This window comes from Erigeron canadensis, chromosome 2 (assembly GCF_010389155.1).
Source record: "Erigeron canadensis isolate Cc75 chromosome 2, C_canadensis_v1, whole genome shotgun sequence".
NCBI lineage: Eukaryota > Viridiplantae > Streptophyta > Magnoliopsida > Asterales > Asteraceae > Erigeron > Erigeron canadensis.
In genome coordinates this window covers 6,662,218-6,677,363 of record NC_057762.1, presented here as the reverse complement: position 1 = coordinate 6,677,363, position 15,146 = coordinate 6,662,218, and the positions used below count along the sequence as shown (strand labels likewise).

Below are 15,146 nucleotides of genomic sequence, written 5' to 3'. Positions count from 1 at the left end.
CGAATTTGTATATGAATGAAATCTATTATAAATTTGAATGAAGATAGCATGAAACAAAAGTTCTATCTAAACATGTTAATATGCTTGAAAGCATGTCCGATCTCGATATTAGAAGCAATTTGACAAAACTCTGGTCCTTTACCAGCAAAACTAAATTTTTTCAAACTATCTGTTAATTTAAATTATAACATTTGAAACATATTTCTTATGTTTTAGACATGGTTACACCAAGAACTTTTCAAGATTTTCATGAATTCCACAATTATTGTTTGATAACAAGTTTGTGTAGAGATTTCTTTAATATGCATCTTTCTTTCCTTTGCTGATAATCTGATATATTCTTCCTCTGAAAGTAAATTAAACTTCTACCAATTTATCTTCACATAAAAAATGCAATGTTGAAACAAAACTTTGTGCATTGCACAGAAGTAAGATAATCAGGCCAGGGCAGATTTGAACTCTAATATAAAGTTATTGAATAATACATGAGATTCCGTAGAAATTAGACAAAGTAAACTGAAGAGTGCATGAGATACTTTTATATGAACACCTTCATCAAGATTTCACACCAGTATCATCCATAAAAAATGGAGCATTTGCTTTGTACATTGTACTTCTCATTCTGTATCACATTGTTGAGTCATTATCTTTTCTCGTCTGGTTCCTTCTCGTGCTACAAAACAGCAACGCAACCAAATTCCATTATGAACATTGCTACCGAGTACCAACTAGTAAATAGTAGCTATTATTACCCGTTAACATATACATTTTACAAAAAACTGATTTCTTTAATAACTGAAAACATTTGTACTACTCGTACAATCTAATATGCTAATGATAGCCAATGTGACATTAGCCCAGTTGGTAGAGGCTCTTGCCTCTTGGGGTAGAGACCAAGGTTCAATCCTTGGCAATGGGTAGTTAAGAATTATTTGGTGTAATTAGTATATTATATTTGCCGTTTTATATTTTTCAGAATTATTTGGTTCACTCCTTTTCCGGCAAAATATCAGATTCTAACAATAAAAGAGTAATTCCATTTCAAATAAACGGACGGCCGTAGCATGTTAAGAGTTCCAAGTATAATGAACAAACTGGAAATATGCAAGGGAATAAACTCATATAGTCTAATCAAATAATACCGCAAGGATATTATTCAGACATAACAATGAAGGATCTGAGAAGTGAGGACAGTGTATTGCAATGGGTAACAAACTTAGAAAAGATGCAAGAAAACTAACCAGATTGCAGTTCACCAAGGTCTGAAATACAATTAAGATGCATCTGCGAGTATGCTTGTGCCAAGGTTAGGATGAATGGTTAATCGCTTAACCTCATTGAGTCACATGTCATGAAGTTGATTGCTCTCCTCAATGCATGTGAGACATCTTACATATTTCCCAATACTTCCCATTTGATATTTTTGATTCTTTTCTCTGCTTGACATTTTGACTGCTTAAACACATTAGCATATGATAAGAAACTGAAACGGTTTCTGATAGTGGGACTAAAAATGGTGTGTTGGTGTGGGCATTTATGTATATTAGTATCTCTATATGATCATTAACCTGGTTATGGTGTCCAGAGGTATAATCAACGAACTTGAACTTTTGCTCATCAAATGTAACTCATTATCTGTTCGCTTTCTTCAAAATCTTTCAATTGAATTCTCGAGTGCTTATGCAATTTCTGATCCTTCATCGACCAAAAAATAATATAATAAAAATGAATCAATTCAACTAAGAACTTAAGAAAGAGGTTGCAATAGAAGGCAGGTTACATATATAAATTTAAAGGAGAAACATGTTTCGCCTCTTAGAGGTCGGCAAAATGATACGAACCAGTTGCTCTTATCAAGATAAAACTAATTAAAACTACAACCAAGATATATAATCTATATTCGAGAGATCAATCAACTCTCCCATAAAGCAATTCTCCTAATTTATGATCAATTCACCAATAATATTCAGCATAATAAAAAGACAACGCTAAAGCCCTATATATACAAGTCTTCCTAGAAACCCTAACTCAGCAAGCATGTAATAAATCTAAATAATAATAAAATTAATAAGTTAATTAATATATACGACACTTAAGCCCCTAACTTTTGGTTCGTATCACAAAACTCAGTCAGAGTTAAGAGACCGAAGACTGAACCTGCCCATTGCAAAACCAGAAAACAACCGGTTCTTTAATTTTTAAAACTTAGACTCAAGTGTGTATTTGGTACACATACCAGTTAAAGCAAAAGTAAATCGCTTTGGTTCCCAGTTACGTTATTCATTATTTTTCTGATTTTGGTTGTCCCAGTCGAATTACAACCCGAGGTGCACCCAATAAAGGATCAATACAGCAGTATGATTTAGAAAAGTATGAAGAAATTACCCACCTTATGATTTCCTTTCACAAAGTTATTATTAACCACATAACCTTCTGATATCATCTCATCATATATAAAGCCAAGCAATCGATAGATATCGTCTGAATCCATATGCAAAGCGTCACCCACATGAAACTCGTGAACTTGACCATCAATCTCGATCCAACTAAAACCAGGAACTTTAGTGACACCATTTTGTCTCATGAGTGATCTCATCTTAGCAGAATCATTCCACTTCTTTGAACTTGCATATATATGTGATGAAATCACATAATTCCCAGAATTCATTGGCTCAATTTCTAGTAAAAGCTGCATGACCTGTTCACTAATATCTAGATTTCCAGCTTTCTGGCACGCCCCAAGCAATGCCCCTAATACAATTTCATCAGGTTTTTCAGGCATTTTCTTGATAAAATCCCATGCATCATATACCAGACCCGCTCTTGATAAAAGATCCACAATGCAAGAATAGTGCTCAATTTTAGGAACCAATGAAAAAGAGGAGCTCATTAAGTCAAAAAATCGGCGTCCTTCATTGACCATTCCACCATGTACACATGCAGATAAGACTCCCACAAAGGTTACATCATCAGGCGTGATGCCATTATTTTCTTCTGACATTCTGTTAAATAGTGAAATAGCCTCATGAGCCCGTCCATTGAAAGCAAGTGCGGAGATCATGGCATTCCATGTGACCACGTTTTTGAAAGACATGTTTTCAAAAACTTTAGACGCATGGTCCACAGACCCACATTTGGCATACATGTCAATTAAGGCAGTGGCTACATATATATCTTGCTGCAAACCTTTTTCTGATGCATATGCATCTACTGACTTCCCGATATCAAGAGCGCCAACTGCAGCACAGGCAGAAAGAACTCCACTCAATGTGATTTTATCCGCATTTACCCCTTTATCTTTCATGATGTTAAACAATGATATTGCTTCATCAGATAACCCACTTTGAGCATATCTGTCATTGAGAAGATTAACAAGATAAAGATATTAGCTATATCAGCTACTGGATAATGTAATTATTATACAGAATACTTGGCCATAAGAGATCCCGCATGCAAATTGTTAAAACGACACCCAGTTAATTATTGGGTGACCTGTTATCTAGACTGTTAACTTCGGGTCCATAAATGTTAACTATCTTTTCAACACTTTAGTGGCTTTTTAATACACTATCCTAAAGAAGATGAAGGAACAACCTATTACATTTGCAAATCTATATATATGTAACTATAGTGCAAAATGTATTTCATGTCTTAAGCTAGCATCATGAAAATTTAATATGTAAGGCATATATCAATACATAACTAACGATTCTTCAGCAGTGCAACATGTATCAGCATGGCAGAACATGACTTTGGCATGACCATACTTTTCATATATACGTAAATCAATACTGCCTTAGTTTAATAAAAAAGCTCAATACCAACATTGCCCCTCAATAGCCATGACATCAATGCTATCTCATTACAGCTTAAGTCAAATTTTCTATGTCATATAGATATAGTATTTGTAAATTCTGCACTTGAGTGTTCCAATTTCACATTATCTCCAGATTTCAACTGTATTACTTGCTTTGTTTCGTTTTAATGTAAATCGTCATATTTTAACAATCAAAGCTCTATCTTAGGTAAGAAATTCCACTTTTCATAATTTTTTTATAAAATATTTGGTCAAGCCTGCCAATAAAAGCAATGTCTTGTGGTATAACCCTTGCGTAGGTGTGTTACAGCCATTCTAAATATATTTACGTAAACAGTAACTTATGAACAAGATATACTAGTAGATAAAAAGTACTTACCCTGTAATCATAGCGTTCCACGTAACTAGATCTTTCTTGATCATTTTATCAAAGATTCTTCTAGCGGAAACCAAATCCCCGCACTTTGCATACATACCAATCAACGCAGAACCAATATAAGTAGTCATCTCCATCTCATTCCGAACAACATAACACTGAACCAACTTCCCCATACTCAAATTCCCCAAATCCCCACACGCCCAAAGAACACTAACCAACGTCATTTCATTCGGCTCAAATCCTTCGACTTTCATCTCCTCAAACAACTCCAACGCACTCTTCGACAACCCCATCTTTAAATACCCAGATATCATCGAATTCCAACTAACCAAATCCCTCTCAGTAATTTCATCAAACACCTTACGCGCATACCGAATTTCACCACACTTTGCATACATACTGATCAACGAATGCCTAACATGACAATCCACCATCAACCCACATTTCAAAACCATACAATGACCCAATCTACCATGATCAACCCCCACAAGATTCGAACATGCGATAAACAAAAACGGGTAAGTGAAATTATTCGGTTTTATACCTAAACCCTTCATTTTATAATAAAATTCCAAAGTAAGATCAAACCGATGCCAGGCGGTGGTCAGACCTCGAATCATGACGTTGAAAGCGTAATCATTCGGTTCGGATAACGAATCGAATAAACTGAAAGAGTAACTGAAATCTTTGAGATCAATGAGTTTGGCTAATAAGAAATTGGGTTTATTTACAGAGTGTATAAGCATTTGTGTGTGAATTTGTTTAACTGTTTTTGTGGAAACACATTGTTTTAATATCATCAATAGTTGTTCTTTGGATGGCTGTTGCTGCTGAGAATGATGGCGGGAAAACATGATAGTTTTCTTAAACATTGTTTTTTTTTTAAGATGAGATGTTGGTGAGAATGTTGGGGTCCTATTAGAGGACAAAGAGGGATTATATAAAATTCAGGGGAGATTATGTAAAATTCAGGGGACTATGCATGTTTATCAAATTTATAGGTTTAATTTGTAACTTTTTTTCAAATGATAGTACCTAAGCTTAGATAAAGTCTGCTGTACGGATCATTTTTCCATATAAGATTTGTCTTTTGTTACATCAGTTTTGTATGAAACTTTTATTATAACTTGTAAATGTCAGATAGTAGCTGCGATCGACTTCTAAGGTACAGTTTGGTTCACAGAATGTTTTTTAAGGAATTGGAATCTGTGAAAAGAATTGGAATTTAAAGGAATTGGAATTTGAAAGTTTTAAAATATGTATTGTGTTTGGTTGACAGAATTCAATGGAATTCAGTTAAAGGAATTTATATAAAAATCATGTAAAAGGACACAATTAACCTTTATTACATTCTTATAATTTATCTCATTAAAAAATAATAATAAAAAAAACAAAAAATAAATAGATTAATAATAAAAAATAATGATAATAACATAGAGACAGATGAGTCAACACATATCATTATTCATCTTTCCATCTTTTTATTATCTTTCTTTTTCACTTCAACAGTATCATTATCGTCAGATCCCTTTTCTACTTTTCTACTCTTTTTTTTCTAATTTTTCCTTTTTCAAAATCAACCTTATTAATCAATTAATCAAACAACAACAAAAAGAAGATGAAAAGAGATCACATGAAAATCAATGAAAAGAGATCACAAAAACAAGATGGGTAGCGAGATTGGTGGCTGCCATGGTGGTAAACAGCGGCTGGCATGGTGGTAAACGACGACTGCCGTGGTGGTAGGGAGGTTGGTGGGGAGGTAGAGGCACGACATCAACGTAGGTGGTTGGGTGGCTTCACAAAAGTGAAGGCTGCCATGGAATTTCTAATCACTAGCGGTGGTGGGGGGTTGTGATGGTGGTTGGTGGCGGGGTGGTTGCAGAATAAAGAACACTGGTTGCAAGTGAAATACAAAGAAGAAAAGGTTTTGTATGCTTTGAGGGTTTTTTTGTCAAAATGTTTCAATTTCAATGGAATTCAAACTTTCCATGGCTATGGTGAAGGATTTGTAAATTCTCTATTTCAAGGAATTTGTTGGAAAGTTTAGAATTCCAATTCCTTAGTTTTTTCCAACCAAACAAGGTAAAACATGAAATCTAAATTCCAATTCCATAGAATTCTTTGGAATTCCATGAACCAAACATCCCCTAAGTTTTTTCCAACCAAACAAGGTAAAGCATGGAATCTAAATTCCAATTCCATAGAATTCCTTGGAATTCCATGAACCAAACACACCCTAAGTGCTAACTAAAGTTAACCTGTAATCTCAGGGCATATGTTTGAAATCCACTCTTTGTTTATTATATAGCATTGAAGTGGAATCGTTAGATCACGTTCATATGAACTGTAAATTTAAACAACCTCAATTTACCGGTTATTCAGGATATTGTTATTTGTAAAATCAAGTTTAGAAAACATCGTTTGAGATCTTGCATAATTGTTTACACGTGTCGAAGATATAGGCAACATACATGTACTAGTTTTGGCACCTAAGTTCCAAAGTTTCCTTTGGATGGAGGGTTTCACCTCTGTATACAACTATACATACATCTTGTATACTGTAGTACATGTTTGGTGATTTAATAATAAAACTCTTTACTTTTCAGAAAGAAAAGGAAACAAAAAGAGTTGTTCTCCAAATAAGTTACTTTAGTAAATCGACGAAGCAGAGAACTGGTCTGGTTTGTACGACATTAGCATATAAAAAGACTACAAAATGATGATCAAAAGTACGCAATTTTGATGAGCTACCAAGAGTTTAGAAAACTAGAAGCAAACTCTGCTTCAATTTATCTCATCTATTTTTTTGACAGCTCAGATCAAAGAAGTTGCATATGTGCAGGTCTTCAAAATTTTCCACATATCAGGAAATGAGCTAGATGGCAAATCAAAAAGATGGTTGTGCCAACAATAGAGGATTTTCGTGTTTAGTTATCTTAATCGAAGCCTTCATCACCATCCGCGTCCACTTCAGCATCATCAGATCCACTAAATATACTAAGAAACACGAGAACTGCAACAACCTGAGTGACCAAGAAATATTTCGCCTTTTTTCTGAAACTTTTCTCTTCTTCTGTCCTCTCCTTTTTAGGTTGGCTCCTGGGTTTTGAACCTAGGTTAAAAGGTCAATATTTAGTATGTGTAGTAGTAAAGAGTATTGAAAGACACACTTGATCAATTTTAGTTGTAGATGGCAAAATGGCCAGGCCGGACAGGTAAGTTTTGGTCATATGGTTCACAACTTATATATATTATATAATTTAACTTTTAACTTAAATGTACACAGCATAAGATGGTTTTATGCATAAAAAGGAACACTTTAGGCAGTACTTGACCCATTTCACCATTTTCTATGAAACCAGATTCTTTTGTTTTGCCTATTTGATTTGCTTAAAATAAAACATAAATTGGAGCAGCCCATTCAAAAGTAGAAAAGTCTTCAAGTTCAAGCAGACAACATCGAAAATTTTTTACGTCAAGAAGACAAGAACTATAAAATTCCCAACTACTCTTCCCATTAAACATTTCGAAAAGAACCAAAGAAGTTTTTGTACATGTTACAGAAAAATTAAAAAACAAAAGGCTCAACTGATGCGGGACAAACCACAACCAAATGATCGTGTACTTATGTAAAGAAGTGAGAAAACAGTGTAGCTTATTTGTATGCAAGAGAACAAACGCAAAGAATATAGACTACCCAATAAAATGGAATAGCAATCTGTATCAAAACTTGAGAACTTACTCGGGTTTGAAGGTCCTCGTCTTGGTATAGACGCTGCTGCTGCTGATGATGATGATGATGGGTCTGAAGACGACGATCCAGCATCTAGAAGTTCTGTTTTATGTTTTTCAGCATACGTCACAAGATTACGTTGTTCAGAGAGTTTACCTCGAAGCACTGATCCTACTTCCTGAGACAGAATAAACACAAAGAAGAGGGAGCTTACTAAGATAAATGATGTATTTTACAAACTAATTAAAAAGAAAACAATTCAAGTAGATTAGGAGTCTACTTTTGTTGGTCAAGTTTCAGTCAATGCCTCAATGGGAATTGAGGACTTATTATAACTTTTGCAAACTTGATCAGCTGATCTGCAGTTTTTGCAAACATGTAACCAGCATGATGATTTAACGTCATAAAGACTTCTCCGTAAGGATAATTCCAATGTGTAATAGAAGATTACTACTTGGACAGAACTCGAGTATCATTAATACATATTAGCAAAGTATGAAGTGCATACCCAGAGACTCTAGACCAACCTTTAAAAACAAGTACAAGAAAGACATCGATAATACCAGTTAATCAGTCATATATATCATCAGATCTCTATGAGCAACTGCACTTTTTGCCTTTTTTGTACTGAAATTGAAAACCTAATTTGATAAAGCTTTTTACGAAGTAATATACACAAGCATATATGTATATATGGGTATATAAAGTAAAGCATATGGGCATATGGCTACCCACAAGCAATTAAGTACGCTCATTTGGGCTTCTGTTCATCTAGATTATAAGCATATCAACTACAAGAAATCATAGTTGTCAAATACCATCGCTTCGTGCGCATAGGCGCAAGGCCCAAGCGTTTTCAATGTTATCGCATCAGAACCCTAAGACCAAGGCCCACCAAGGAAAGGCGTGTTTCTCGAGTAGTAAGTATCAGTCACGTATAACATATTAACCATATATAACCTTCAATAATTACGTATATATCTCCCAATATATATCACAGAATATATATCAGGCTTTCTTACTTCATCGATATAATAGATCTATAAAAGGTAAGTCATTGTTTTCTTTCCTTCTATTTTATGTTTATTCCTAGTTTTATATTCCTTCTTCAACTGAATTCTTCCATTATCAACTATCTGGTTTGAAAAATTTTGTCTTCAATAATTCAATTTATGAACACTTTGTTTTCAAGCTTTGGTTGAATTGAATTTTGGTTTGTGAATGGTAATGTTCAATTTGAATGACTTTGTTTTTTTACTTAATTGCGCCCTTTGTCCCCAATCCCGTGCTTTTTTTTGCGCATCTCACCTAGGCCACATTTGATGCCTTTGCGCATTGAATGTGCCCCGCGCCCTTGACAACTATGCAAGCAATGTATTCTTCATCATGAGTTTTGATTTTTGCATCTAATTAAACATAACTTCACAGAGTAAGATGAAAGATGATAAAGATTGATTTTACAGAAAATGAAAGTTGACGAGGATGGAAATTTATAAAAAGTACCAAACAATTTATCGAGTATATAAAAGAATTAGGATATTCAAGAAATCTACTTCTTTCACTTCCGTAACAACAAAAAAAAAATTTAATTTTACATAACTTACCCAATTCACCCTCAATCAATTGACTATAACTAAGATTAACAAAGACGAGACATAAATCAGGGCATGAAAGTCATATAAGGGAATCAGCAACACAAAAATTCTAATCAAGGTAGACAATCTGCAGAGACAAAAGGTCCAGGCAACCAGCCTCCAAAGATGTTCCAAGAAATTCACACTGCTTAGAACTTTAGCATAGTTCACAGGCAATATAGACTATAGTGCATCTGATATTCTCATGCATATGGAAGTGGCGACTAGTAAAGCATAGCAAACGTAAGACAAACAAACATGAACACATAAAAGCTATAGCCACTATAGGCTGATACTGACCGGTAATGCGTTAAGTACAATAAGTGCATGCCCAAGAAACATAGCATCCAAACTAGTTGGCCTGCATTACATTTGAAGACATATTAGCTGGTGGATGACAACACTCTGAACATGCATTTAGTGAGCAAATTAAAGTGACAAGATTTATAATTAAGGAAGCATGTAAAAACTTTGCCTGTTATCAAAGAAAAAGGACTCATCACCCAGCATAGTTGACAAAGCTTGGTAAGCAATGGTAGCTCTCCTATATATCTGTCACAAAAATCCATGAATTTTAGTTACACAAGGAAAATTTGTCAAATAAAAAACACAAAAAACAATTAACTTATTATCATTGATTAGATAGACATTGATTGGGTCAAATGTATAATGGCTAGAAACTTAGAACAGAAAGGGGTTAAATGAGCCGAAAGGACACCAAATGGGTATTATTTGCGTTAGCCCAAAACTGATTTGCCCAGTTAGCCAACCCACCGACTTTGCTACCTCTAGATAAAATTCTCAATTGCTTCTTTTCCTTCATCTGCATTCATGCTGCATGCATTCTTGTTTGACCGTCCAAGTTTAAGTTAACGCTCAAATGGAAAAATTAGAAGATCGATTTTTTAAGTGTACCCGTCAAAGTAACACAAAGGATATAAAGAAAAAAACAAAAAAGCTTGCGGATAACACTCATACAAGGAAAAATTAATACCTCTTCTTTCCTTCTTTCAGCATTATCATTAGATATACATAGTAAATGTTTCACATTATGCACTTGCTTCCAATACAGAACCTTTCCTATTGGCCATGGCAAGTCAGAGTAATAGATCTTTTCCGCACAACTTCCATCTGAATCTATCCATAATTCATACAACAACGCATCTGAAAGCCATGAATTAATCATTGCAATCGCCGATACCCATTCAGGAAGATTTTGCACCTCCTTGTCCAGATTAACAATGCCATCTTCTTTTAAACTTTCAATCACGCCACACCTTTCGTTGTTGTACGCAACATACGTATCACAATCAACATAGGGAATTTGATCTGGTTGAAACAATAATCAAAACCGATCTGATGTTATGATATCCAGAGCAAATATGATTTTAACGTTTAGATAGTATCCCAAACCACATGCCGAAAAACCAACAAGGGTAACACATGACAACCTAGTTACTATTATGCTACTATTCAATTACCGAAATCACGTCCGTTCTAGTTAAAACAACTTAACATAAAAATGCTATTATTCAAGTACCGAAAATCTCATTTAATAACTATGAGATAATACGGAAAATAGGCAAACATATAGTTTAGCTAAAAGACTTGTGAAAAACACAGATTCAGAAATTCCAACAATGATAAACTAGCACTCCCTCTCTCCCATGATATGAAGTATAATAGCTTTTGACATATAACAAATGCTACAAGCAGACATCTGATGACAAACTAGTACTCCCTCTCTTCCAAAAAATAACATCCACCACACAAAAACATTGGTTTAAAAGATATTACCAGTTTACCACCATACATTTATGTTACGTTTTATGGATTTTGTGATTTTAAACCAAAGTGTGATACGAGAAACTTCATCGGCGTACAACATTTTAAAAAAACTTAAACAGACAGTAATATTATGACAGCATAAAGACTTCACAAACGCAATAATGGTCAAACAATCAAAGCAAGCCCTAAACATCATGTTTTAACATACAAAATCAGTATATAGATTATTTTCCAAATTAAACATAAGCAATATACCAAATCTCAAACAAAACCATAAACATCATGTTTTTAACCCTAGAAACAGAAATAAACAATTAATTTCACCACATTAACACTAAAATAATATCAAACATATACTATACATACTGTCACCGTCTATTGGCATCTGGTAACAGCACAAGTCCTGAGCAGCAAGACTTTTACCGCATCATCCCTATAACTCGTATAACATGTGCGACTACAACTACATGTCTTTTTAGCCGCATGTTTAAAGTAACAAATCAGAAATTATAGCTTATATATATGAGCATGATAACGTAACCAACAATTAGCAATTCTCGATAATATATAAATAAAAAAAAATTAAAACTCCCTTGTCATTTACCATAAAAAGATCATAAGGAACCCGAAGTGCTAATAAAATCATGAAGTTTCATTGACACATTTTATCAAACAGTTGGTGTACCAGAAAGAATTTTAGAAATCAAATACTTTTTATTTGCAGTTCCAAATTAAACATAATCAATATATAAAATCTAGAGTAAAACCCTAAATATCATGGTGTGAAACTAGAAACAAAAAAATAAAAAATTACTTTTAATCACATTAACACTAAAATAATAATATAATATAAAACATGTATATATATATATATGTATGTATGTATATAATGGGAATGGGGGAAAAGAAGTGGTACCAGAATCAGGAAAAGTGAGATTGTAAGCCAAATGAAAAGGAATTTTAGAGAATTTGAGGTAAAGGTAAACAGGTAAAGAAGCAGGGCAAGCAGTTGGTAAACCAAAGCATTCTTTTCTTGCTACTAAAGTCAGCTTTTCTTCAATTGCTGTTTCTTCTTCCATTTTTTTTCACACACACAAACACAGACAGCAGAATTCTAATAATGATAAATGTAATTGTAATAACGTAAAACCCTAGTTTACATAAAAAGGGGGTATATAGCCGGTGTTACCGTGTTACCGAAGAAGAAAACTTTTATTCTTAAGATTTTAGACCTTGATCTATTCTACATCAACATAATTAGTCCCTCAGCCGTTTGTGCTCAAATTGTATTTGTTTACTTGTCCTAATTGCCGTAAAATGTAAATTGTGCTTAAAGTAACCGACAATCGAAGCTAAATAATAATAAACAGAGAAATATAATATATGTTTAGTTAGAGTTTTGGATTTATTATTTTTACAATCATATCAAAATCGAAACTTGTAAGCACAGTGTACGACGGTAATAGTCTTGTGATTTCGAATCGTAAACTAAATTTTTAAAGTCTAATAAGTTATTATTATATATTATACGTAATATAAACAATAGGAGTTGAAAAATTAAAGAAAAATAATTTTATTAATAAGAAAATGACCAATCAAATAAAATTATAATGTATTTTGTATCTACAAATCAAGAGTTATAGTTTAATTTTAGGTCTAATAAGAAAATTGAATCTATATACAATTATAAAAACTAATTTAATAAAATAAATAAATTAAAAAAAACATGTGTCCATCAAGAATTATGTCGCATATCGTTTCAAGAACATCTCAATTATATTTTAGTTTATTGGTAGATGTGAACTTTTTATGTCTGATAACAATAACTGTGGAAGCATATCTTATTATCAAGTATATCTTTAAACATGATTTATCAATTATCCGTAAAACTTTGTTTGTTGTTAAAGCCTGTGGTAATTATTGAAATCGAATCTCGAATATTAATGAGTTAGGAATCGAATCGAATACTGTATTTATTAAGAGTCCAACACGTTTCCACTATCATCATCTTTTTAAACCCCCTCCTTTCACTCCACCACCACCAACACTACCAAAAAATGTCATCACAAAAAATCGAATCACACCGTGACAACGCCGAAACATACACAAACGAATCACAATGCAAACAAAAAACAATCGAACTCTTAACAAAATTCTCCTTACCAAAAGGCCTCATCCCAATGACTGACGTCACAGAAGTAGGCCACAATCCATCAACTGGGTTCGTGTGGGTCCGCCGGAAAAAGAAAACCCAACATTTATTTTCTATGATTAGTCGAAAAGTGTCGTATGATTGCGAAGTTACGGCGTTTATTGAACCGGGTCGGATGAGGAACTTGACTGGTGTGAAAAGTAGGGAGCTTTTGATTTGGGTTACAATTTCGGATATTTCTGTTGTTGGAGATACTGGAAAGATTACGTTTGGTACCCCGACCGGGTTGTCGCGTACGTTTCCTGTTTCGGCTTTTGATGGTGATACTAATAATGATGACGAGATTTGATTTGATAATGTTTTTGTGTTGTTTTGAATGTTTTTTGGTTTTGTTTTGTGTGTGTGATGTGTAATTGAGACGTGCCAAGTTTTATTGTATGTAGGATGATTATGATTATGAAATGTTACTTATGTCTTTATATAAATTCGATATTTTCTGCAATTTATTTTCGGACCAAATTATAAAAATGTCTTATGAATTTTAGACCTATAGCTTCTTTTGTCTTTATGAAATTACTCTTTTGATGAATGGTTTATAGGCGATGCCTTTGTAAGGCTATTGTGTCTCTAGACGCGCATTAGTAGGAGTATGACTGGCTACATTATTAGTTCGAGTATTGTTATTATTGTGTCTTTATGAATGGAAAATTTTAGGATTATCGTTAATTTATGTACATTACTCGACATATCCTAAAGTTTCCTTTGTAAATACATCTTACTAAGTTACTATCTTAGCATACTTCGGTTTTCGCATATTTCCTTTTTGTACACAATGAGTTGTTCTGTCCGGCTGTTTTTTGTCTGCAAATTTGGTTTAACTAGAAATGAGCTGGGACCAAAAAAGAACGGAGGTGAGTGGTGAATGTTTTTATGTATTATATCAGGTAAATTTGAAATGGTCTAGAAATAATGATATTCTGTTTTTACAGTTTATTTTAAGACAACATCTGTATACTTTTATGATATAGTTCTTCACTTGATAATAGTCAAAATATAGATAACTGGATATATTTTTTTTTTTTTGTAACGAACGATTGATTAATCCAACTATAACTTCATAAATATTTTGTGTTTTTTTTTTCTTCCGGTCTGCTTACTTCATCCTATCTTTCTGGTCTTTTTATATGACTTCGTACTTGACAGAAAATAGTAAAAATACCTTGGCAATTTCTGTAATTATTCTGCTAGGCAGGTCTAGGTTTTCTTTACGTATGAATAATATCAACATTTCTTGAACCGGGGGGTGGGTGGTGGTTAATTTTGAGAGTGCACCTTTGTAGTTAGCCCCACAAACTTCTTGAGGCAGGTCCGCAGGTACTACATTTGTACATAACTTGGTTAGAGATATGTATCCCCCTATCTTTAAATTACAGGTTATGCGCATTAAAGGGTTCTTAAGTCCTAACATGTCGCGAGCATTCAGACCGGATAGTTCTACTCGTTTCGCAGGTAATGGCTACTTAATGATATTTTGGCTAACTATTTTATAGCAGTAACATGGTAGTTTTCATCTTCATGGGGACATGATCTAGATGCTATCTTTATTGCAATAGATTTTGTTATATACGTTACATGTCATG

At 33.6% G+C, this 15,146-nt stretch overlaps 3 protein-coding genes across 4 annotated transcripts; 1 reads left to right on the top strand and 2 right to left on the bottom strand.

The window, feature by feature from the left end:
- Positions 1-429: 429 nt before the first annotated feature.
- Positions 430-5,089, bottom strand: LOC122590114 (pentatricopeptide repeat-containing protein At2g34400). 2 transcript variants are annotated; one of them, XM_043762448.1, is made up of 5 exons: positions 4,197-5,089; positions 2,390-3,353; positions 1,569-1,695; positions 1,242-1,452; positions 430-673 (listed from the first exon to the last, which is right to left on the bottom strand). In XM_043762448.1, the coding sequence occupies exons 1-3, from the start codon at positions 5,066-5,068 to the stop codon at positions 1,618-1,620; spliced, it is 1,914 nt and encodes a 637-aa protein (XP_043618383.1). In that variant the 5' UTR covers positions 5,069-5,089; the 3' UTR covers positions 430-673; positions 1,242-1,452; positions 1,569-1,617. The 2 variants fall into 2 exon arrangements, with proteins under 2 accessions (XP_043618383.1, XP_043618384.1); XM_043762449.1 differs by having other exon boundaries at positions 1,569-1,689.
- A 1,787-nt stretch (positions 5,090-6,876) lies between these two features.
- On the bottom strand, positions 6,877-12,506 carry LOC122590117 (mitochondrial outer membrane import complex protein METAXIN). The gene is made up of 6 exons (XM_043762451.1): positions 12,271-12,506; positions 10,561-10,895; positions 10,042-10,118; positions 9,867-9,927; positions 7,942-8,110; positions 6,877-7,311 (listed from the first exon to the last, which is right to left on the bottom strand). The coding sequence occupies exons 1-6, from the start codon at positions 12,431-12,433 to the stop codon at positions 7,136-7,138; spliced, it is 981 nt and encodes a 326-aa protein (XP_043618386.1). The 5' UTR covers positions 12,434-12,506; the 3' UTR covers positions 6,877-7,135.
- An 830-nt stretch (positions 12,507-13,336) lies between these two features.
- On the top strand, positions 13,337-14,012 carry LOC122590119. The gene has a single exon (XM_043762455.1). The coding sequence runs from the start codon at positions 13,412-13,414 to the stop codon at positions 13,853-13,855; it is 444 nt and encodes a 147-aa protein (XP_043618390.1). The 5' UTR covers positions 13,337-13,411; the 3' UTR covers positions 13,856-14,012.
- The last annotated feature ends 1,134 nt before the right edge of the window (positions 14,013-15,146 follow it).